Below are 23,114 nucleotides of genomic sequence, written 5' to 3'. Positions count from 1 at the left end.
AAATTATGGTGGGCTATGATAAGAGGACGATCAGGCTTTTCTTCTAGCCAAACAGAATAGGTGTTCGGATATGGTTCAGATTGACGAACTGTTCCTTTATGAACCAGTGGATGCGATTGATGCGGGTGTGGTATGGTAACCCATACTAGTTCGTCCAACTGAAACCTTGGTTCCCACGGCGAGGGTTTTTGGGATGTAGACTCGTCCCATAAAGGCTTTGACATATTTAGGGAAATTAGGACATCATGGTTATGCTTGGTCCAATTCTTATACGTCCCTCTGCCTCTGAGACGTAATTGTTCCTTGTACAGACCAATATGCCTTTCTACGACACCATTTGACTGTGGGTGGTACGGAAGATGAAGATGCCATTTAATATCATGAAGTCTGGCGAATTTATCTATCGTGTTAGAATTAAACGGAGGTCCTCTATCAGATTGGATTTCTTGGGGTGTCTTCCACGTCACAAAGGCAGCAGTTAACGCAGTGATGACAGCAACAGCATTACTTTTCCGCAAAGGAACAACTTGTAATTGCCGGGTTCCTAGATCAACTATGACCAGTCCCTTATTCAGTGGTTTCGCTCCTGGCAGTGGTCCTAATAAATCTACTTGCCACGTCTTCCCTGGAAAGAAGTTTTCTGGGTTTAATGCTCCGATTTTGTGACTCGTCCGATGACATTTCTCTTTTGCTCAGGCCTCGCAACTCTTAGCGACTCGCTTCCAGTTAGCTTGGGATGCATACTGACCAAAAGAACTAGATCCTTGGGTTTTAAGTTTCCATCTTTGATAACTGGCTTGAGGTCTGGGATGCCCCCAGTGTTCATGGAGCCATATTAAGAATGGATCAGCTTCGGAGGACGATCCTGGAATCGAGACCAGCAGTACTACATCACGTCGTGAAGGGTCCTCTAGTAATTTATCAGTGATTTCATGTACTGGATCAGTATCAAGCCTATGTGAACGCGTATGTTTCACCAATGGCGGTGTTACGAATGTGGAGATCGCTCCCCAAATATCTTGCCACACTGATCGATTTTCTGTTTCTTTTGCTGTGCCTGTTACGATCTTATAAATGTACAGGGAGTCGATCGCTATAACTGAAACGGGGAGCGTATTATCGTGATGATCAAGACAGTGTTGTACGGCTGCTTTAAATTCTAGGAGTTCACAAAGTTGAAGGGAACTCTCTTTTGGGATTGAATTAATTACTTCCGTGTGACGGCACGGCTTGCAGTAGTACCCATATCCTCCCCCTTCTCGAGAGGTGCTGTCTGATCCAATCCATGCAGGGTCTGTGGTTCCATATAAAGTAGGTGTACGGTTTTCGTCTAAATCCGGGATGAGTGTCGCGTCTTCATGCTTCCAACAGTGCCAATGATACTGATGATTAACGACTAGTGTGTTCCACGTTCTGGGTTCCCCTTGGAAGTGGGGGTCGATTCTTTCTGGGTCCATTGATGGTATTAAAGTGGCTAGAGGAGCTTGAAGGGTCCTGTGACCTGATGACAGTGATTCGGCTAGTTGGCCTGCAAGAAGGACCTTCGCTAGATGTCCGTAATGATTCTGTGTAGCTTGCAGGGTCTTATGCGCAGTGAAGATGATCTCGTCATGACTATTATGTGCCGTGGCCCACACGTGGGTGTCAGTATATCCTAGGGTAGTGACTAAAGGTTCGTCTAAATTAATAGCGACAAGTGAGGTGGTTCTAATAGTGTCCAAGAGACGTCGGAGATGATCATCATCTTTTGTCGTCCGTGGCGTGGACTTTCGAGTCTTCTCTCGGATTTGACGCTGTAACTTTGCTACAATAGGTAAGTGTAAAGGTAGAATGTACTGCCGATACCAGTTGAGATGACCCGGGAGTCGTTGAAGTGATCTTTTGTCCATTGGAAGAGGTCGTGTTAAAGGTTCTAAGTCTGGACTTCTATAAGTTGTGCCGTGTCTAGTGGTGCCTTCGAAAGTGGTCCCCAAGAATGTAATATTTGCGGTGGGATGTAGGTGTGATTTATTTAAATTCACGGTCCATCCGGCCTGTTGGAGGTGGTTGACGAGACGGGTAGCAATCTCTCGGATGACCTCAGTGTTTCGACCCATGATAGCGATATCATCAATGTAATTCCAAATGTTACATTCCTCATTCTGTAAGTCCCTGTTCGTTGCTGCAAATGCTTCCAGGGTACGATTGATAGCACCGGTAGCTAGTGCTGGGGAATTCCAATATCCCTGTGGGCAAACAGTCCATTGATACATTATCCCTTCAACGCGCATATTCAGGACTCCTTCAGGGTTGGTGAGTGGGATAGAGAAAAACATGTTTTTAAGATCTAATGTTACTCCGACCCACGGGTGTGCTTGGTACTGCGCCATTTCTAGTATACATTGCGGTAAAGTTGATGGAGTGGGTTGTGCTAGTGGTTGGCATCGTTTATTAACTTCTCGGTAATCTACAACTAAACGGGCTTCGTTAGATGTACCTGGTTTGGCTACTCCCCATCCTGGAGACAGGTAAGTACTCATTGTTACTCGCTTAATACAACCCTGTTCCTTGAGTCATTGTAGAAGACTAGTAAGAGATCTTTTAAGGGCGTTCTTTGTTGGAATCAGACGGTATCGCCAGACGGAAGAATTGTGAAGTTCTGGTTTATGCCATTCCGCCTTCGATATGGTAATAGGAAGCGCTTGTAAAACTCATTCCTTGAGATTTAGCTTTCTTATTTCTGGAATACCCAAGATATTAATATTTCCTAATACTGCTTCTAGTACCATTCCACAAATTATAATTCTAACTTTGAAGGTCGTTGCCATGGCGTTGAGTCCTTGGACTTGGATGGTTTTCGACGTCAACATGTATGGGGTGGCTTTGGTAACTACGTTGACTTGTGATCCGGTGTCTAGAAGGAAGAACACTCGTTTCTGATTATTTGGATCTCTCGGGTGCTGTACGATGAAGTCAGCGTAGGGTCAGGGGTCAGCTGAATCTGGGTAATGGGTGGGGCCGCCGGCGGAGTCGACAGCTGCTAATCGTTTTTTTACTTCTCCCTAAATTGGAACCCCATCATTTCGGCAAGGTGGCGTTGGCCTTCATCTCCAAGGGTGCGCAGTTGCTGTTTTGTAAGTTTGGTATGATAGAGCAAAAATCCAAACATTGCCCTTTCTTCAGGTGTTCTCACTGGCAATTGGTTTGATCCTTGTTGTATATTGGATTCTTGATACTTTGGCTTCGATGTCTCAATTGGATGTGATGAGCGTAAATCTTTCGTCTCAGGGAAAATCTTCTCGCCTTTATTCATCAGGGCCTGCAATCGCGGGAGATGGCTCAGGAAGTTTCCCGCTGGTTGTCCCACCATTGGGTTTAGGAATAGTCTAAGCGTGATAGTTTCTATCCCTCCATATACTTCCACGCAGGTGTCTATAGCTTCTAGGGTCGCTGGGACTGCTCCTGGGTCCCTCAAGTAACGATGAGCCCATTTTGCCTTATAACATTCTGGTTTCAATCCCAATTTATGTATTCTGGGATTCCATGATAAATAAGATACTCCTATAATAGCTAGAAGAAGCTGTTCTGCACTTGTATTTGGTGGACACCCTTCATGCCACACATGAGACTTGTTCCACCACGAGTGCTGGAAGTGGTATGGGCCAAAGAGTGTTTTCCATAACTATGTTTAAATCAGTGGCGTGCCCTCCAGTCCAGGCAGCCTGTCTAGTTAGAGCACTTGCTTCATCTCTATCTAATGCTTCTGACCCATATTCCACAACTAGCCATCCTATCCACATGGCTAGGGTTTCTTCACTTTTTATCTTCGACTCTCGGCACAGCTCCTGCATTTCTTGTCGGTTGCATGTTGGATAGGTAACAGTAGTACCAGTATTACCTTGTGCATCTGCAATATGTTTCCTTAGAGCTATTGGGTAAGCTGTGGTTAAAGGCAGCTTCTCTTCTTTAGCTGGAAGTGCTGGATACAATTCTTCTCCCTCAGCTGGGAGCATTGGATACAATCTCTTCCTTTCAGCTGAGGTCATTGGATACAGTTGCTCTCCCTCAGCTGGGAGCGATGGATACAATTTGTCTCCCTCGTAGGGAGGGGGACGCTCTGATGACGTCGCCTCAGTGGGTGGTCCCAGTGTTGGCATTACATCATGGGGTGGAGCTAGGGATGGTGATGTAGCTAACCACACCCCATGGGCTGTCCCTCATTTTCGCGGTCTTTTTTATTTTCACAGCCGCCATCTTGTAACGGCTGCTCGGAGCCTCTTGCAGACTGCTCCATGAACTCCTTACCCATGGTGTGCAGCTGTGCTTCTAGGTTCGCATTCTCTCTCAGCAGACCCACCACAAAACAAAACAACACATTTATCATCTGGCCTTTATTCCACTTTGGCCCAGACCATCTCGCCGTGTGGCAACCCTCAGTTTCCAGGCCTTCCCGGAGCTGGCCTAGAAGTTCTTGGCCTCGCGATCCGGGTGCCAGGACTGGACAATTGAATCAGTCCGGTGGGGTGGGTTCTCCTCCCTCCCTCAGATATCTCATGCAATGGGCAAAATCTTGGGCAGGGGTCGGGCCTCCCTCCTTCTTTACCTTGGCCTCCGCTAAAGACAGGGATGATACCATGTCCATAGGCCTAAAGCGGATCTGATCGTTGGCCATGACACAGCCGAACGCTGCAGGGGTCACGTTTACCTTCCATTCTTTGGTAATCGGCCCTTCTCCCCTGACTGAAAAATAACCGGCGAGGAGGTTCTCTCCTTCTCCTCCAGCTGCCCGATGGTAAGCGATGTGTGCCCATAACTCCTCCGCGTTGTCCACGCGGCGCCCCCCGGTGCGCCAGGGGCAGCACTTAATCAAATCCATCTCCACCACAACATTGCCTTGTGATCCCATCCTCGTCGCCATGTCCTGGGAGCTGAACCAGCCGGGCCAGAAATCGGGGTTTGTTAAGCAAAACGGGATCGGTTGGGCAGGCGTGTGGATGGAGAGGCAGGACAGCTTAATGGTTCCAAAGAGATTTTACTTACGCCCTTAGATGGTTCTGGTGTAGGTGAATGACGCTTGCTTGTTACAGAAAATGAGACGAACGTAGAATACAAATAACTCAACAGGTAACAGGAACGACAATCGAACGGAGGAACGGACGAGTTCGCAATGCAACGAGCTAGCAATCGGGATAGGGTACGTCAGATATTTTTCAGCGACGGGGAGACGCTGAAAGATGATCAGTCTCTCAATGAACCTCTAAAGGTGATCTCTCAGATCTCCAGGCAGCGAGCTCGGAGGTCGTCGCAGAGGTCTTCACCTTGGGAGGAAACTGGGTAACCTTATATATGGCTAGCGGGCCAATAGCTAGCCATCTTTACAGAATAATTTACATCCGGCCAATAATGTTGCACATATTTACATAACAAGGCGGAACTTTTCCTTACTATTATAAAGACCTAGCATTAGGTGCTAACTTCTAGAACCTTCCACCGAAGTACTCGGAAATATGACATAGGGTATGCCCATATCAGGTGGCCCAAACAAAAAAGGGGGGGGGGTAAAACAGCTTGCTCGGCCCATTGTGTCAGGAGCATTTAACTCTGATTGGGGACTTATTTATGACACTTTAAAACAGATGTGACCACCTATATTGTTTTACCTCGGCCTAGTGAACCTGTTTCCAGGGGGAAAGTTAGGATGCTCTGCATGCCCATTTAATCCTTGGTCTCTCCAGGGAAATGGCAAAATTAAGTGCCAGGCCTTTTGGAAATATACTCAAGTGTAGGCTCTGGGCAGGCTCTATGCCTTTCATTTTAAATTGGATACAGCACAGTCTTTACTTTCTCATGCCCACTGGTGCTCAGCGTACATTTGTGTCAGTTTTTTTCGCCCATTTTTAAAGGTTGTCCTAGTCATAACTGATACGGATACCTATCCAGGGACCAAAATGAAACCACAAGCTTAATAGCAAATAAAGGCTATTGACTTGGTCAATACCAGTCACAGAAAGAATTGAATTGACAAGTGGTGGTGACTTTTTTGTGAGAGCTTTATATGATTTTAATAACCTCTTCTTTTTTAACAGGTAGAAAGTTGTTAGCCATAATGTCCTGGTCAAATTCTTGCTGGATAATTCTGCCTAGATTCCCTGGGTAATTTCTCTTGCCTACAGTAGTCCTAACTTCCTGTCCTTCCCTGTTCGTTTGTCTGCATTATGTCATTACATTTTACTCCACAGGTGACTGCATTTCAGTGCTGGATTAAATAATTATAGAATCGTAGAAAATTAGGATTGGAACAGACCTCAGGAGGTCATTTAGTCCAGCCCCCTACTCAAAACAGGACCATCCTCAACTAGATCATCCTAGCCATGCCTACTAATGATAATGGATGTTATTCACTGATGTTAACAGCCTCATGGATTGGGCCTCCAAGATAAAAGCTCTTCCAAAATTAATTCAACAGTATGATACCAAAAGGGGGGGGGGGGGGGGAGATGGAATCCAAGTAAAATTATGGAGGAAGTAATCTTAATAGGTAACATATGTTGTAAAAAGAAAGATTTATCTAAGACTTTGAAGTCTTTATCTCTTCCTATTCTTGTTAAAGGATCCAAAAAGTTATTTTATTTATAACTTATAAAAATGTAACAAATGTATTTGGTACTCAGTCAGGTTATTCTCTGAAGGATTCTCTTCAGTCTGTTGTTCTGCACCTTTTCTACCCTCATCTTTTGATTCCTTTCATCTTAAAGGACACTGGGCTGTTCCTAATTTATAAATAACAACCACTATGGTAAAGATCACAAAAGCCATTTCCATGAAGAAATACACTATAATAAAAGGTAAATAAAATGTTGGCCCAGCAATAGTGTCCTTTGACTTTCCTGCTGCCAAGGATCTAATAAGCATTGTCTAGCCCCTGGCATCTATTGAACTAACATGAATAGCCATTCTTTCATTTGTAAGTATTCTTTATAAGAAATGTGGGGCATCTTAAACTTTCTAAATGGGACAGCAGAGAATGTCATGGGGGTGCAGAGATTAATCCACCATTGAGTACAAATGTTGGCCACAGTAGGTGAAAACTTGGTTTATAGCTTTGTTTTCTTGTTTTTGTTTTGTGTGGGGTTTTTTAAAATACCACAATCCTACTCTTGAAAATTAACTCCATTGGCAACTTCTATCTGAATTCCATGGGAAAGTATTTGGTAAATCACATGCTGACATATTTATCTTGTTAGCTGTCAAGATAAGTAAGTATGCAAGCTGAATGCTATCATTCAGCTTGAATGGAGAAATAGCTACCTCTTATGAAATCTGACAGAATAAATATATTTTCAAATATGATTTGTCAGAATTATATTAATCCTTTGTTCAGATTCTGTCATAAGGGCCCTTAAATAGACCAGTGTTCACTGGCAGCTTAAAACTCCAGTTTACTGCTTTGTTCAGTGAGTCTATGCAAAAAAGAGACAACAAAGTGATACTGTTGCCTGCTTATGAATGATTGATTGAGTTCATAGCTACGCTACCATAGACATTTGAGTGTCTTCTAACATGTAATTACACTGAAGCATCCTGTAGAAAGCTCATATTTAGGCTTTTACAGTAATCCAATAAAATAATACAACCATTTCAAAGTATTTATGGCCTCCACACAGTCCTGCCTACCTTTTAGGTGACCATTCATGAGAACCCCTTGTGGGTGTTTAAGCAGTGTGAGAAACTAGCAGGGGCACTGAACCTCATTTCTCAAGACACAAATATTTCAGTGCACTAGAAAACTTCAGAGTTAAGAAACATCGAAAACATCAACATACAGTTTCCTGCTTAATCTAAACTGAAGCAGATTTCAGTAACATACAGTTCTACTGTTTTCAAGAATCAAGAGCAGGGGGCTTAACCGTCCATTCCCATTACCACCAATATCAGTGCCTCAATCCTATAAAAAAAAAATCAAGCTCTGGCCTGATTCCATTCTGCTATTTATATATGGGGGGCGGAGGGGAAGAGATGAGAGGGGGAATTGAAGTTTTCCCAATCCCTCATTTATTTTTTTCTCTGTGCTTGAGTGATGGTCTCCTGTTTGGGCAGTGCAGCCATGTGCCATTCCACAGGAGGAACTGGCAAGGGACTGAGTCAAAAACTTCAGTTCTAAATGCTGTGTGTAGGACTGAACAAGGCACTTAAAAACCCTAGTCTATACTTTCAGGGCTGACCATTTTCAGCAAGTTGGGGAAGGATTGAATTAGAGGTATGTGCTGTAGCACCTAATTGTAAATGTATGGTTAGGGGGACAGAGGGACTCACAAAGTGACCAGGGAAACCATGTTCCTGATCGTGTGGCATGGCTTTTTAAGCTTTAGTATATTTTTAAGGTGAGGATGAAATCCCTACAATCTAGATTTTTTAAAGGATTATGTTCTATGTTTTAAATGATGAAGAGAACTAACTTTGTCTCAGAATGTCCCTCTAGATTACATTGTATGTTTTGTTACACACAAAAATACACATTCAAAGAATTACAGTTGCCAAGTCAAATGGTCAAAAAGCCAGGCAACGGCAGAATGACAGTGGTCCATGCAATCTTAATTCATTTCCCTTGTGTCTATCTATTATGGTAAAATCTTTAATTAAATGATTGCCTGATATTTATTTCCACAGGAACCCTACCTTATTCAGTGCAAAAGACAGACAGTATTCACTGAGTGAGCAGCTATTCGGTATTTTGTTTTACCTGATACTTAAATGTTAGGCACTGGGTTTTATTTACTACACACTGTTCAAACCATGATATATAGACATGAATTCAAAGAATTCATAATATTCTTTTCTGTGCTGCTTATCAGTAGCATAATTAGGAAGGGGTACTCAGGGCAGCGCTGGCACGCAGGGTACAGCAACTGCTTGTTCTACTGCTTACCACTGTACTATCAAAACTCTTACTAAATATGTTAGCTTATCTTCACAACACCCCTGTGAAGAGAGGGGGTGAAATGGGGAACTGAGGCATAGAAAAATTGAAATTTGATAATTTTGGGTGCCTAACTGGAAACACCTAGGATCAGATTTTTCAGACTACTTGGCATTATATAACACTTCTTTTTGTTTACAACAGCTCCTATTGACTTTAATTCCAGCTGTGAATGCTTAGCACTAGGGCTGTGTGAAATTTCACCAGCAGTTTTGTTTTGACACTGTTTCAACTCATTTTGAGCTCGAAACAACGAAATGACAACGAAAGAGAGAACTTTGAAACAGCCTCGAAACGAAATAAAGCAAGTTGAAATGTTCTGAAATTTTCAAAACATTTCGAGTTTCAAAGCTGAAGCTGGGCTTGCCTGCAGAGAAACAGAAACTAAAGTAAGGAGAGGGAGGGGGAAGGTGGGGGAAGAATAATGCTCCCATTATTGACTGCGTAGCTGGCCAGTGACTGTCATCCTTTCCTGAGGTCCCTTCCAACCCAGTGCTCTGGGGGAGGGATGGAAAAACTGCATAAAAGGCAGCATTGTTTGAACTGCCCGCTTTCTGCCTTGGTGTTGGTTGAGTGACGGTACAGCTTAACACGCGCACAGTCACCCACCCATGTCGTGAGTTTTGCCTGTCAGCAGCTAGAGGCACAGGGCCCCAGAACCCAGACCCCCCCCTGCACCTATCTCCTTGAAAGCTTCATGGTCTCAGCAGGGGCTAGCATGCCTGCAGTTTTCACCTTGTTGCACCTTAACACACACAGTGCCACCCATGTCACGAGTTTTGCTTGTCGGCAGCTTAAGGTGCAGTTTCCCCAAAACCCCTGCACCTATCTCCTTGAAACTTGGCAGGCTTTGTGGCCTCAGCAGGGGCTAGCATGCCTGCAGTTTTGACCCTCCTGTGGCTTAACACATACATGTGATGTGAATTTTTTGGTTTCAAGGCTTTGAGGTGCAGTTTCCCTGAAACCCCTGTACCTACCTCCTTGACACTTGGCGGGCTTTATATACTCAGAAGGGGCTATCATTCCTGCAAGTTCCATCCAAATCAGGCCAGCAATGACAAAGTTATAGGCTGTTTTGTACTTCCCCATTATAGCCTATGGGTGAAACGGCGAAACACTGTCGAAACGGTGAAACTGTTTCAATGAAACCAAACGGAACAGCGGTTTTGAATTGAAATGAAATTCAAAACAAAATGCTGTTCCATCAAAAGGCAAGTCGAAACAGAACGGTGCCATTTTGCACAGCCCTACTGAGCACCTCTGCAGATCACACAAGTTTTCAAACTGGGCACTTAGAAAATAAATAACACACAATTAGTGCCTAGCTGTGAACATACTGGTTTACATGCCTTTCCCAGAATCACACAGGAATTCTGTGGAAGAGACTGTAAACTCCCCCGGGCAGCATTCAACTTCCTCACCATCTTTTCTGTGTCAGTGCCTCTTTAACTAAACTCCCTCTCTCTGTTACAAAAAATAAGGAGTTTTAGAAACAGTCTCCTTTATGACACAATAGATACATCCAGATGTGCATGGACATTTCGTTCCACCACCGCTACTTGTCCCTGGAAAACACCTGTGCCATGCTCGTTTTGGTGTGTGGCAAGTTACCATGGGTAGGGTAGGGAAGGCTGGCCTCCAGCAGCCTTACCTGGGGTCCTGGAGGCCTCCAGGGCTGCAGCTGCAGCAATTCTGCCACATGGAGCCTGGCCGGCAGCCGTAGCACAGCTCTGGGCAGCCTGGCTTTGCTTTTCAGCAGCACTCACTGGCCAAGTGCACATTGCTCCATTTTTTTTCCCCACGTTTTTTTTTTCCCCCCAAGAAGTAAAAAAACCTGTGAAAAATAACCCTGGCACAGCGCATGCTTGGGCAGTGTGCCCTTGCAGTGTGGAGACCACAGGAGGAGAACATGTTTGCAGCACCACATACTGCACAACTGCACTCATCTGGACGTGCCCAATGAGAAGCTATGTTGCCATAGCAATGTGCTACAGTGATGTGGCATTGGTGGGCAAAAACTCTGATGCCACAGTTACATCACTGTTGTGACGCACTCCCTCGCTATAACACATCGGTACAGAGAAGTAGTGGCTAAAAATAACTGCACCACCACACAGCTGTTTCTGAATGGTCTTTTAGTACTTCTATTAGGAATTACTAAATGATGATTCAGTAACAACGGTGCCATATGGGGCACATGTAGGTGCACCCTGCACTGATTTGTCTCCAAGGAGTCCTGTGTGCTCACTAAATTTAGGGGCCTGTGGAACAAATATTATGGGATCATAGATTTAAAGATTATGCTGGGCTAAAGTTGCATGAAAAACTTTATTCGTGTTTCCCAGTTTTTTAGTGCTTGACTTTGCAAATTTAACATACTTTAAATTGCGGGGGTGGGGGGGTATTTAGAAATATAGTTGGAGGGGGGAAAAAATCCTTATCTATGATAGCACAGTATGCAGAAAACAGAGCAGAGCTGTGAGAGGTTTTAAAAACCTCTTAAGTTTCAAGTTCTGAGTACCAAAGATCCCTGTTTCAAGGTTAGTAGCTCTTGTATCAGTTTGATTTATAAAAGAGTGAAATAACATTGTAAGTTTCTTCAGCAAGTGACAAGATGACTAGAACCTATCTCTCTACTATCTAGGCAAGGCAACTAGTAAAATTAGTTCAGCTTAGCTTAGGAATTTCAAGACTGAACATTGCTTGTAATTTCACATCATTTGAACCATCTTTTATATTTCATGACATAAATGCTAGACCTTTGTATGACACTGAACGGGCTGCTAGCAGGAAATTCTGGCAGGCTGACTTATGCCAGCAATCCTGAAGTCTGTCAGGTAGCATAGGGCTCATGTGAAAGAACAAGTTGTACTGGGACAGGAAGATAGGTTTGACAGCAGAATCCATTTTGTAAGCTGAATTGGCACTGATGTACATGTCAGAGCTGTGAATGGATTCAACCCACATTAAAGGTTTTGTGTAGAATAAGCAAAAAAGACAATTTCACAAAGAATTTCAAAACTAACATGTTCTTTCTTATCTTTTAACAGAATGATATTTAGTTGCTTTTCATATAAGGTCATACATCCAGAAAATAATTATTTATATTTTGAGAAACATATACCATATTGACTCAAATCTAAAATTAGTTCCTTCCCTTCCTCACCCCCCAATCAGTGTGAAAGGGGAAAAAGCCTCATCTTGGATTCTAGTACAAGCCTGGGGCAGGTGGCAGCTCAGCTCTGGCTTTAGTCCAGGACTTGGAGCTGAAACTGGAGCTGACCCTCCACCTGCCCCAGGCTGGAATGGCTCATTTGGTGTGGGAGGGTACACACAGCTGGGAGAGCATGGGGAGATGGCAAGGTGTGCATGATGCAGGGGGACTTCAGCTTGCCCCCCCACCCTACTCCCCTCCCCCCAACTGCCTCCTCCCCCCACCACTTCTGCTTTGGCTGTGGTCCCTCCAGCCCTGACCCAGCCCAACTTACGAGCTGGTACCACTTCTCCCTGGCCAGGGCTGAGCTAGCGCTGGGCCAGGATTGTGCTGGGCCAGAAGGTAAGGGGGGTGTGGGCATGGAGGGGGAGCACAGGCATGGGGTGGGGCAAGGGGTGGAGGGGGAAACAGGGGAAGCAGGAGGCAGGGAGTGGTGGACAGGCACGGGCATGGGGGTAGAAGGGGCAAAGGAGCAAAGGGTGGGGGTCTGGCCCCTTGCCATTGCTTTCCATGCTGTAGCAGTAGAAGGGACAAATGTACTAATTAGATTCTATATATGGAAAATTATAACATTTCATCTTAAATTCAAGCTCATCTTGGATTTTGATAAATACGGTAGCATGTGTCTTCTATGATCCAAAACATTTTTTTAAACTTTTTCTTTCTCTGTCACCCAATCAGACATCTTAGAAACCTCTCTAGAGCCACAGAGCCAGCTCACTTAGTGCTTCAAGGAGTTCTGTTGCTTCCTAGTGCTTGTAAGCTTTTAGGACATGTGTACACGACATGGGATTTAATGTAGACCACCGCAGAATTTAAATCCGCCTTTTTTCTGGTGCAGTGCAGTTCTATTTGCATGACACAGCATTCATGTTTGCACAAATGCGGCTTCGAGAAGGGGGAGGATATGGGTACTATTGCAAGCCGTGCCGTCACACGGAAGTAATTAATTCAAACTTGTTCACTGCTTTGCTCCCTTCTGTATGCCGTGTATCTTCTAGTTTGTGCTAAGCAGGAATCACACAACTTGCCACTGAAAACTGTAATGTTGTATTCCTGGTGAAGACTTCCTGCAGCATTCTACCATAAAACAACATTTCAGCAATGCATCCTCCTCCTCCTCATGCTCCACGTCCTCCATCATGTTGCATACTTCATCCTCCTCCATTTTGCCCATCTCCCAGCAGTGGCCTCTCACCTGTCTGTGCCAAGCAGGGTGGCAGGGACTGTGTGCGCACATGGTGTAGCTGCTTTTTCAACACTTCACCCCAGTGTCCCAGGGCATTGTGCCTCTTGCAGGAGCTTTGCAGCCACTGGTGTTATGATGTAATCAAGCTTGCAAACAAAAAAAAATAAGTTTGCCTACTCCTCTCCTGCCTATTCAAAATTTTTGCCAGTTTCTGGGGAAACATAAGGCTGTGCTGTGCTTCTGTAATAACATTATTTTGCACAAGCAGGCAGTTATTGATGATTTTTCCAACATTCCCAGCCATTGAGCAGCCATCCCAAAGTACAATGGCCTTACCAAAGACCATCACCAGGTCTTTGGCCATGTGTAGACAACACGATTAGTTGTTAACTGCTTCATCATCTTTGGGTGTTTTGATACTCATAGGTCATGACTTCAAAATCCTTAGAATTTTCCCAGACTCTCCTGCAAGCACAGCCTGAGTATAAAGGCACCCCCCCAAAAAAAAATTTGCCAGCCCCTTTCACAAATTACTTGTGCTTGTGCTGTTGACCACCAACTGCTTTGCCTGCTATGTCTCATAAAGCCAAGGCCAGCACTATGATGGAGCCCATGGCCCAGGAGGCTGATACCTCCAATGCCCATGGATCAAACTGAAGCCAGGAAGAACTGGAGGACTTAATCTATATTTGGTTGGAGCAAAGGCTCATAGACAGGCTGGAGAGTTGGAGGAATAAGTCTGTTTATGTTAAGATCGCAAAAGGCATGCAGGTGAAAGGGCACAATCATGACTGGACCCAGGTTCAGTGCAAGATCAAGTCCGTCAGCTCAGCATTTTACAGAGCAAAAGATGCTAACTCTCATTCTAGGGCAGGTCGCATACTTGCCTCCTACTATGACAAGCTGTCTATCATTCTGTGCCAGGATGTGGGTGAGATTCCAACTTTGCACTTTCACCACCGGGGTTGGGCTGGAAGTAGAGGAGGAGGAGGAGGTGGTGGCGGTAGCAGCCCCTCCTCAGGTTGAAACTATGTCTCCACTGTTCCGAGACTGCTCTGTGTTCCCTCCTGATAACCAGTTGCAGGAAGAACCGTCAGTCACCTTAGAGTTATTGCCACTTAGCCCACACCCATTCCACAGAGTAGTACAGATGATGAATTGGAGGAGGTGAGGGGGTCAGGAAGAAACATCATCTGCTGGACCTGTTAAGTCTCTTTTAATGTGCCTCTTGCCACCACTGAGCAACTCCTGGCTTCGTGTTGGTTGGGTTTGAGTGGCCGGATGGGAGGGGGAATTCATGTGTTGCTGTAGGTCGGTTGCCATGTTCTTTTGGTAGTGGTGAAGGATAGCTAATTAGGGTTTTGATAGCTAATTGTTTGCTTTAGTTAATTTGTTGCAGCTAGCACAGGCAGTGGTAGCCATGGATGTGTTCCTCCAGGAGCAGCAAGTACTCATAAGTTTTGGGCAGTACAAGTAGTGCCCCAGTTTTTCAGGGTCTGTTTCTGTGCCTGTTGGGATTTTGTGCACTGCATGGTGGGAGTGTGTACTTTCCTTCTCTTGGGGGGAAGCCAACCATTGCATTTTTCTTTGTTTATCAGCCGTCATGACCTGCTGGGAATGGTGCCCCACTCGCACTTCAGCTGAGCACTGCAGAAATTTCCGCAGCATGCAAAGACGGATCTGCAAAACCTTGCACAAGGCTTTGTTAGAGTCCTCAGTAGCCAGAGCAGAATGCGAAGCTGCCTTGCGGGATGAACTTTATGACTCCATGCATAAGGACCATGCCATCCTAAAGGAAGTGCAAGGCACCATGAGGAATTGGAGAGATGCAGTCGACAAGTCCAGTGCTGAGTTCCACAGTTCAAATGGCATTTTCAAGTAGGCCTTGGAGAAATACCTATAACACCTGGAAGGGAAAAGTCAGTCTGCTTGTCTTGCCTCTGTGCAAGACAAGCCTGTTCCCCCTAAGTCTACGGGGTCACAGCAGGGCCCTATGACTGCCAGAAGATCCAGGAAGGTGCCACTGCATTTCAGGGAGACGGGTGGTTCAGCATCATGGTGGGGTGAAGGCGAAGAAGCCAAAGTAAAGGCTGTAATACTCTGTTGCAAACAATAAAAGCTCATAATAGTTTCCTGGCTTCCTGTGTCTGCCTCCATATCCTCTGTATCTTTCTTGGCTCACCCTATACAAAGCTTCCTGATGTGTGTGTATAACACCAGAGCAAAGCCTTTGGGGCGGGGGGCATAGGGGTGGCCTGGGGTTTACAGCTTTGCTTGCACACAACACAATTTCTGCCGCCTCTGTCACTCCCCAGCCTGTTTGCTTTTTTGCAAGCCACCATCAACCAGCCACTTACTTGCACACGTACACCGGGGGGGGGGGGGGGGACTGCAGAGGTAAACAGAGGCAAGGGGGGCCCTGGGGTTTCCACTTTGCCTGTACACAAACTCAGGGACTTTGAAAACTTTTCCACCTTCTTTTCATGCCCTTTTCCAGCCTGGCACCAGACTGTCTGGTTTTCCACACCAAAACAAGGCTGCTGGAGGGGGGGTATTGCCCCCCTCGAGCACTATAAATTGGGGGAGCAGAAGTCATTGTATTGATGAGGGAGGTTTGAGGTGGGTGAGGTAGCAGAGAAGGCACAGTGGGAGCAGAGAAGGACTCATCCCAGGAACGAGTCTTGCCCCTGAGGGGCACAGCAATGAGAATCCAGGGTTTGTGAAGACTGCAGGCTGATGAAGTAGGGTACAGTGAAGATGCACCCCACTTCATGAAGTGGCGATGTGATACACTGTGGCGATGTGCTACACTACACTACACCATTGGTAAGTGACACCTGGTAACACTTGTCTGTCCCTAGGGCGGGCATGAATACAAACTCACCAACTCCCCTCCCCCACTGCCCCGCTGATCGGCTCTGCAAGGGGAGGGGGGCATCGGTTAATTTGCCCAAGGCCGTGCACCAGTAGCATAATGTAGTCTCTGGTGGTTCCTGTGGGAAGAAACAATGCCAGGGTGCCACCACCCTCTCTCCCATATTGTTTAATTCTAAATGGGGCTAGCTGGGCTCTGCATGGGTCAGGGGAGGAAGCATCAGTTAATTTGCCCAAGGTAAATCCTCCCTCCCTCTGGTTTATAGGTCACCTTCCACTGCTAGCAGCACGCCCTCTGGGTGTGACAAGAGGCAGAAAGGAGAAAGGAAGAGAAAGACAGAAAAATGCTGAAGAGCAGAGAGCAGAAACTTCCTTCAGGATTTATTCTGCAATCTAATCATAGCTGACTTTCATCCTGCCTGATATAGACTTATAATATAACAACAGGTAATACTAATAGTAGGAAGCTATTAATTACAATTGTCGTATGTAAATAAGAGTTCTTATTGACAATTTATTAATGGTCAATGATTGTGATGGTTCAATTCATTTCAAAGCAGGTAGATCTGCCCTATCACCCTGCACACATCACACACATTCACACACATCCCTGGCCTCCATCATATTTATGTAGCCACTTCTGGTAGGGTGAAGGGTACATTTTTCAGTTCAAATTTATTGGAAATGGGGCTGCTGGAAAGTACTTCAGTATTTGAGGCGCACAAGGAGCACCAAGACAAATTCTTTTTATCCTCTCTCCGTCTGGTTTTCAGATCCTCCTCCACTGCTAGTTGCAGGCTGATCAATTGTTCCTGTTGGTGTGACCAGAGGCAGAAAAGAAAGGAAGAAAGAAAGAGAAAATGAAAAGCATCGACATCACTTCCTTCAGGATCAGAATTAATTCTCTCAACAACTATTGCATTCTAATCATAGTTGAATTTCATCAGGCCTGGTATTGACTTATAATATAACAACAGGTAATGATAACAGTAGGAGGCAGCTAGCTATTAATTCCAATAGTAGAACATCCGTAGGAGTTTATTAGTAATATTCATTATGGTTTACAAATGGTTTATAATGATTGAAATGGTTCAATTCATTTCAAAGCAGGTAGATCTGCCTTATCACCACCCTGCAGTCATCACACACATCCTGGGCCTCCACCGTATATATGTTGCCACTTCCCCTCCCTCTTGGAGACAGATCCGCCCCAGATTCCCCTCTTAGATATCCCTTTGTTGGGGACAGGTGCTCCTCCAGCATCCTCCCACCTTAGGGATGGACACCTTTCAGGGACCCCCCCAGCCCCTCATCTTGCATTCCCACCCCCAGCCCCTCATCCTGCATTAAGTGCCTGTAAAGGACCAGAACTGACCCCTTGCCTCATACAATCGAACTGGAACTAATCCCTATTGAAACTCCTGTGGGACTGCTGTTGGATGTATATATAGAATTACAATTACAGTTCGATTCCTTTCCATGAGAAAGAAGATACTTATGCGCCCACCCTCCCTGCCTCTTTCGCCTGAGGGGAGGGGTGGAAATGGCCACCTCCTAGTTCCTGAACATAGTTCCTGAACTTGTATTGTAACTGGCCACAAAAGCAAGCTGTTCTTGTGAGCTATTTACATTGGCAGAGGACTCGGGTCACATCAGTTGCTGGCCAAGACTTCCCCTCCATTGCACCCTTGGCACCCTCCCTAGCTCCCTCTTACCCCATGGCTGGGGGGTCTGAGCACCGTGGTGCTAGCATACTCCCTCCCAACCATCTCCTTTGTTGTTGCTGGGGAGCATCAGGTCCATTTGCACAAGTCCTCCAGGCCTACAGTCTTCCCTCCCTCCTCCTGCTGGTTACTGGCCATGTCTTGCATCAGTACCAGCTGGACAAGTTGTTCAAGTGCATTTCATTCACTGCTGCAGAGTTTGCTGCAGAGGGGTTGGGTCTTTTTGGTTGCTGGTGGGAATTGAATAGAATACACCTCAGAATATGCCTAGCTTCTGGGTCCTGAACCAGCTTTGAGATTCACAGATTCACAGAATTTTAAGGCTGGAAGGGCCAGGACCGTAATAGTTGAATTTAATCAAGTCTTTTTTACTTTATATCTTCCTCCCGTAAAATCTGAAAAAAAACATTTTAAGGACTTTTAATACCTTTTGTTAATACCTTCTTCTTGGTAAAAATCAAAGTATTACATCTTCCTCTTGTAAAATCTGAAAATATCTTTTTAATTTTTTAATAGCTTTTGTTAAATACCTTCTTCTTGGTTGCTGGCCCATACCTCCCCTCCATTGCACCCTTTACACCTTCCCTAGCTCCCTCTTACCTCCTGGCTGGGGGTCTGAGCACCATGGTGCTAGCATACTCCCTCCCTTCCACCTCCTTCACGGTTGTTGGCAAGCATTCCCCGCCCTGGGTGGCCCACTTCTTTAGCAAAATCTGAAAATATCCTTTAAAATTTTTTAAATAGCTTTTGTTAAATACCTTCTTCTTCATTGCTGGCCAAAGAGCTCCCCAGAGTTTCATCTCAGCAAGCAACCAAGCACACGTGTCCTGACGTGGCCCCCGCGTTCACTGGCTTTGGCGTGAGCATCAGCACTTGACATGTGCCACAAAGCCTTGTTGGTTGCTGGTGCTACAAATTTGTTTTCCTTCAATGTTAGCCACGAAGTCCTCTTTGGTTGCTGGTGGGTGGGAATTGGATAGAATATAGGCTCCCTCTCTAGCATCTCCTTCATGGTTACTGGACATGTCTCAGAAAATGCAGTGCTGAACTGCAGGACATCGCTACAGAAAATCTCCATAGACCACTGTAGCACATGTGCCTTTACCAATCTTGCTACAAAGCTGTGTTCTCCTGGCCATTCTTCTTCTTGGTTGCTGGCCAAAACCTATTCACCCCACTTACCCTGTGCCTATTTTGACACCTCTCCATTGCACCCATGTCTCTTTGGAATCCTCATACCTTTTTAAGTCTTGTTGTAATCAAAATACTACTGACATCTTCCTCTTGAAAAATCTGAAAATATAATTTTAATTTTCTTTAATAGCTTTTGTTAAATACCTTCTTCTTGGTTGCTGGCCAGAGACCTCCCCAGAGTTTCACCCTTGACACCTACCTCAGCAAGCAACCAAGCAGACACATCCCGACATGACCACCATGTTGCAGGTAGTAAGCTCTTTGGCCCACTTGCCGCCTTTTGACACCTCTTGGTTGCACCCTTGTATCTTTGGAATCCTTTCTGGGAGAAAGCTTCTTGCTGGGCAGTGAGAACACTGCCTGCTTCCCAGCCTTCCCTTGGGAGCCAGGACCACTGCAGTGGCAGGAGCTGAGACTTTGTCACTGGCTTTAACAATCATTTTTGCTACAGTGCAGTTTTTCTAACAACTGAAAACTTGCCCTGCCCCTTATTATGACAGCTCTCCATTGCACACTTGTAACTTTGGAATCCTTGCTGGAGAGAAAGCTTGCTGGCTGGGTAGTAGGCTCTTCGGCCCACTTCTAACCCTCCGCCTGGTTATTGGATGTGCCCTTCATCAGCAGGAGCTGAGACTTGCTGGCTGGCTGGGTAGTAGGCTCTTTGGCCCACTTGTCCCTGTGCTTTATTAAACCTCTCCTTTGCACACTTGTAACTTCGGAATCCTTGCTGGGGAAAAAGCTTGCTGGCTGGCTGGGTAGTAGGCTCTTTGGCCCACTTCTAACCCTCTGCCTGGTTACTGGACATGTCCTTCATCAGCAGGAGCTGAGGCTTGCTAGCTAGCTGGGTAGTAGGCTCTTCAGCCCACTTGCCCCAGTGCCTTATTAAACCTCTCTGTTGCATACTTGTAACTTTGGAATCAGTACCAGGCTTTGCATCAGTTTCAGGCTTGTTCACAGTTTGGCACAAGCAACACCTCTCCGTTCCTTAATGTCAAATCAAAAATTCTTCTTGGTTGTTGGAAAAGACTTTCCCTCTGTGATGCTCATTGACTACTGTAGCACGTGTGCTTTTAAAAATAATTCTTGCTATAGTACTTTATGGGGATTATTTTAGATTAGGCCACTGATATAGACCTGAGAGGGCCTCCTTTGGCTGGGCCCCCTTCCCCCCCGGCCCTGCTTTCAGTAACCAGGAAGGTGGTGCAGGATGCCTCCTTCCCTCCACCCCTTTCTCCCACCTACCCACCCACCTGGGGGCTCTCTCCATCCCTCCCTAAGCTTTGTGCCCAGCAAAGTTTCCAAAGGTGCAATGCAACAAGAGGTCCCCCAATAGTTAGGGGGGCCCTCCATAACTAAACTTTGTTGGGTGGGTGGGTTGCTTGGTCTTGCAAGAAAATACTAGCACTAGCTAAGCCAGTGCCAATACAAGCACTTGCAAACATACTAGCACTAGCCAAGCATTTGACCTCCTCCATCTAAAAGCAGTCCAGCCTGCAACTTTCCAGTAATGGACTCTATAAAAGTCACGGGGTCATTAGTAACCAGACCAGTAGGAATGGCCAGTAACCAGGCTGGCTGCCTGCCTGGCTGCCTGCCTGCCTGCCTATCTCCATCCCATCTCTCCCTCTCACCCTCCCACCATACAGCCCTCCATCCATCCATATCCACAGAAGGGACATGGGAGCATAATTGTGAATTTGTGTTTTATACTATGCATGTCTGTACTGTAAATTGTATTGCAATTTCTCAGTGGAATTGATTGCAATTCAATTTATTGTGAAAATAAAATAAAGATGGGGAAGAAAAAATATATGATTTGTACTTGCTCCTGCTTGATTTCATGGACCTGGGAGTCAGGGGGTTTGCAGGCAGCTGGGGAGGGGAGTGAGTGCCATTGCTTCCCCGGCTGGATACAAACAGGGTCCATATGTCATATTGGTTGGCCTCCCCTCACAGGCACTTCTCAATAATATGTCCGGGGATAGCCATCTGATGAAAAGTGTCTGGATAATCAGCCACATGCCTGTGTCTATGCATTCAGAGATAGCGTACCTCTGGATGTGCAAATACCAAAAATGCACTGTATGACCAAAAAGGCCAGGTGAGCAGGAAAAAAGAGAATATGTCAAGGCCTAGGACAAGCAGGCCAGCTATTGCAATGCTTACAGAATGCTCTCTGCATGCAGCATGAGCAGTTATGCTATGAGGAAGTTATACAAAGAGGAACTGTCCAGACATGACCAGATACCCCCTCAAGCTTCTGCTCGGCTCCTGCTCCTTTTCTGGAGGTGAAAACCCAACTCTGACTATTTCCCCTGCAAACAGCTGCCTGTAAACTTGAAATGACCAGGCTGTATCCAGGGTGGGGAGCAGGTTGAAGTGCGAGGGGGAGCGGTCTTCAGGATTTTTCTTTTTTAGAAAACAGTGTGCATTGCAAAGAAAGCATTGGAAAAAAAAAACTTTTTGCATCGCACCTCCCATATCAGTCTGCCTGCAAAGAAGCTGTTTTTTAACCCCCCACCCCGCTCAGCACTTTAAAGACTTAATAAAGACTTGCTAAAGGCTAAAGGGAATGTCTCTTTCTTAGAAGACATATGTGACTGGACCGCACCCTAGCTAGCACTTAACAAATGCTAGCAAAAAGGGCTAGCAACTCTCCACCCTGCAATTTTTTGCAAGTGTTTCGAGTAATGTAATGCCAACCCGCGGTCCCATCCCCAGGCACAGCATTCCCACCACTGAGGCAGGAGTAGTCAAACAAGCCCAACCCTCCCAAAGAAAGAATAACACACCATTATCAAACGAATATCAAACAAATATAAAAAATAACTATGTACAAATTGACATATAAAAATAAAATAAAATAAATACAAAATGCTACAGAAATAGAACAAAAATGTTACAAAAATAGAAAATATAAAAAAGAAAACCAAAAACCCTGGTGTTTAGTTGACCTCAGAAACCTCCTCACTGGCCTGTGGACTCTTCCCTGGGGAGTTCTGCCCATGAAAGTTTTCTGGAGGAGAAAGGAAAAGAGAAGAAGAAGAAGAAGAGAAGGGGGGGACTTGGTGCACAACTGTAAAAATGGACTTTGTCAACGCCCCCCTCCCACACACACACACAGGGTCAGTGGGACATATTACCTAAATATAATCCAGGACATTGCATACCCTGGGTGCTGAGGCTGGCAGGCAGCATCTTGAACTCATGGCTCTGGAATGGAATGTGATGCAAGTTCAGGTTGCAATACTGAAGGAAGTCATATAACCACTCACTCCCTCCAAAAAAGTTTCAAAATATATAGTCGTAGAAAAATTTCTAACTCCCTGGTACTGCCATAGCTACTGCACTGGCAGTTGACAGGGTGCAAAGGGGTCACAGCAGGTGGAGGGTACTGAGAGAGACGAGACTGGAGGACAGGAGGGTAAATGGGTGGTGGTGGTGGAGATGGTGGTGGTGGTAGTAACACGTAGACAATAGGTGTGGGAACAAGAGGGGGTAGAGAATAAAATTTCTCTGACCCATTCTTTTTTTATTTTTATTGGAAGTAATAAAAGGAATTAAATTGTTGAAGGTTAAGGGTAGGCAAGGTTGAAGATTAAGGATAGGCAAACAAACAAGCAAGGAAGAATACAGGCCCAGACATGACCTGACTGCAGATGAGGGAGGGGTGAGGGAGGAGGGAGGGATGAAGAGTGAGGAGTGAGGGTAAAAAAAACCAAACAGCACAGTGCCACCTATTGGCTAAAGGCCAGAACACAGCGGCCCCTCGTGTCGAAGGGCATAAATTACAAGTCTTTGGAGTCTCTGCCTGTTTGCATGAACAAAATCGACAGATGAAGCAGCACAGCACGAAAGCTACACATGCTAAAACCTCTCTGAGAAGTGTTAGCATACAGCGCTAAATGGACTTTAAAGTGGCAGGAAATCCCAGGTCATGCAAACACAAATTCAGTTGCATTG

The 23,114-nt window shown here is 45.5% G+C and overlaps 1 protein-coding gene and 2 long non-coding RNA genes across 7 annotated transcripts in view; 2 read left to right on the top strand and 1 right to left on the bottom strand.

The window, feature by feature from the left end:
- CPQ (carboxypeptidase Q) overlaps positions 1–15,490 on the top strand; it is a 390,605-nt gene extending 375,115 nt beyond the window's left edge. For 4 of the 5 annotated variants that reach the window (XM_019495714.2, XM_019495720.2, XM_019495719.2 and 1 more), the window contains one exon: positions 14,958–15,490. In XM_019495714.2, coding sequence (XP_019351259.1) covers positions 14,958–15,003 — 46 coding nt within the window. In that variant the 3' untranslated portion in view covers positions 15,004–15,490. The remainder of the gene's footprint in view (positions 1–14,957) is intronic. The other variant, XM_059723860.1, reaches the window with a different exon arrangement.
- A 289-nt stretch (positions 15,491–15,779) lies between these two features.
- Positions 15,780–20,961, top strand: LOC109285204 (uncharacterized). The gene is made up of 2 exons (XR_002092864.2): positions 15,780–16,680; positions 17,007–20,961. It is a non-coding gene; the product is annotated as an uncharacterized LOC109285204 (long non-coding RNA).
- Positions 20,962–21,030: 69 nt separating this feature from the next.
- The window catches only part of LOC132249260 (uncharacterized), a 54,753-nt gene continuing 52,669 nt past the window's right edge, over positions 21,031–23,114 (bottom strand). The window contains exons 2-3 of the long non-coding RNA XR_009460669.1: positions 22,295–22,364; positions 21,031–22,167 (exon numbers count right to left, since the gene is read on the bottom strand). This is a non-coding gene — a long non-coding RNA (uncharacterized LOC132249260). The remainder of the gene's footprint in view (positions 22,168–22,294; positions 22,365–23,114) is intronic.

The sequence above is a fragment of the Alligator mississippiensis genome, chromosome 3 (assembly GCF_030867095.1).
Source record: "Alligator mississippiensis isolate rAllMis1 chromosome 3, rAllMis1, whole genome shotgun sequence".
Classification (NCBI taxonomy): Eukaryota; Metazoa; Chordata; order Crocodylia; family Alligatoridae; genus Alligator; species Alligator mississippiensis.
This window is presented reverse-complemented; position numbering and strand designations above follow the sequence as displayed.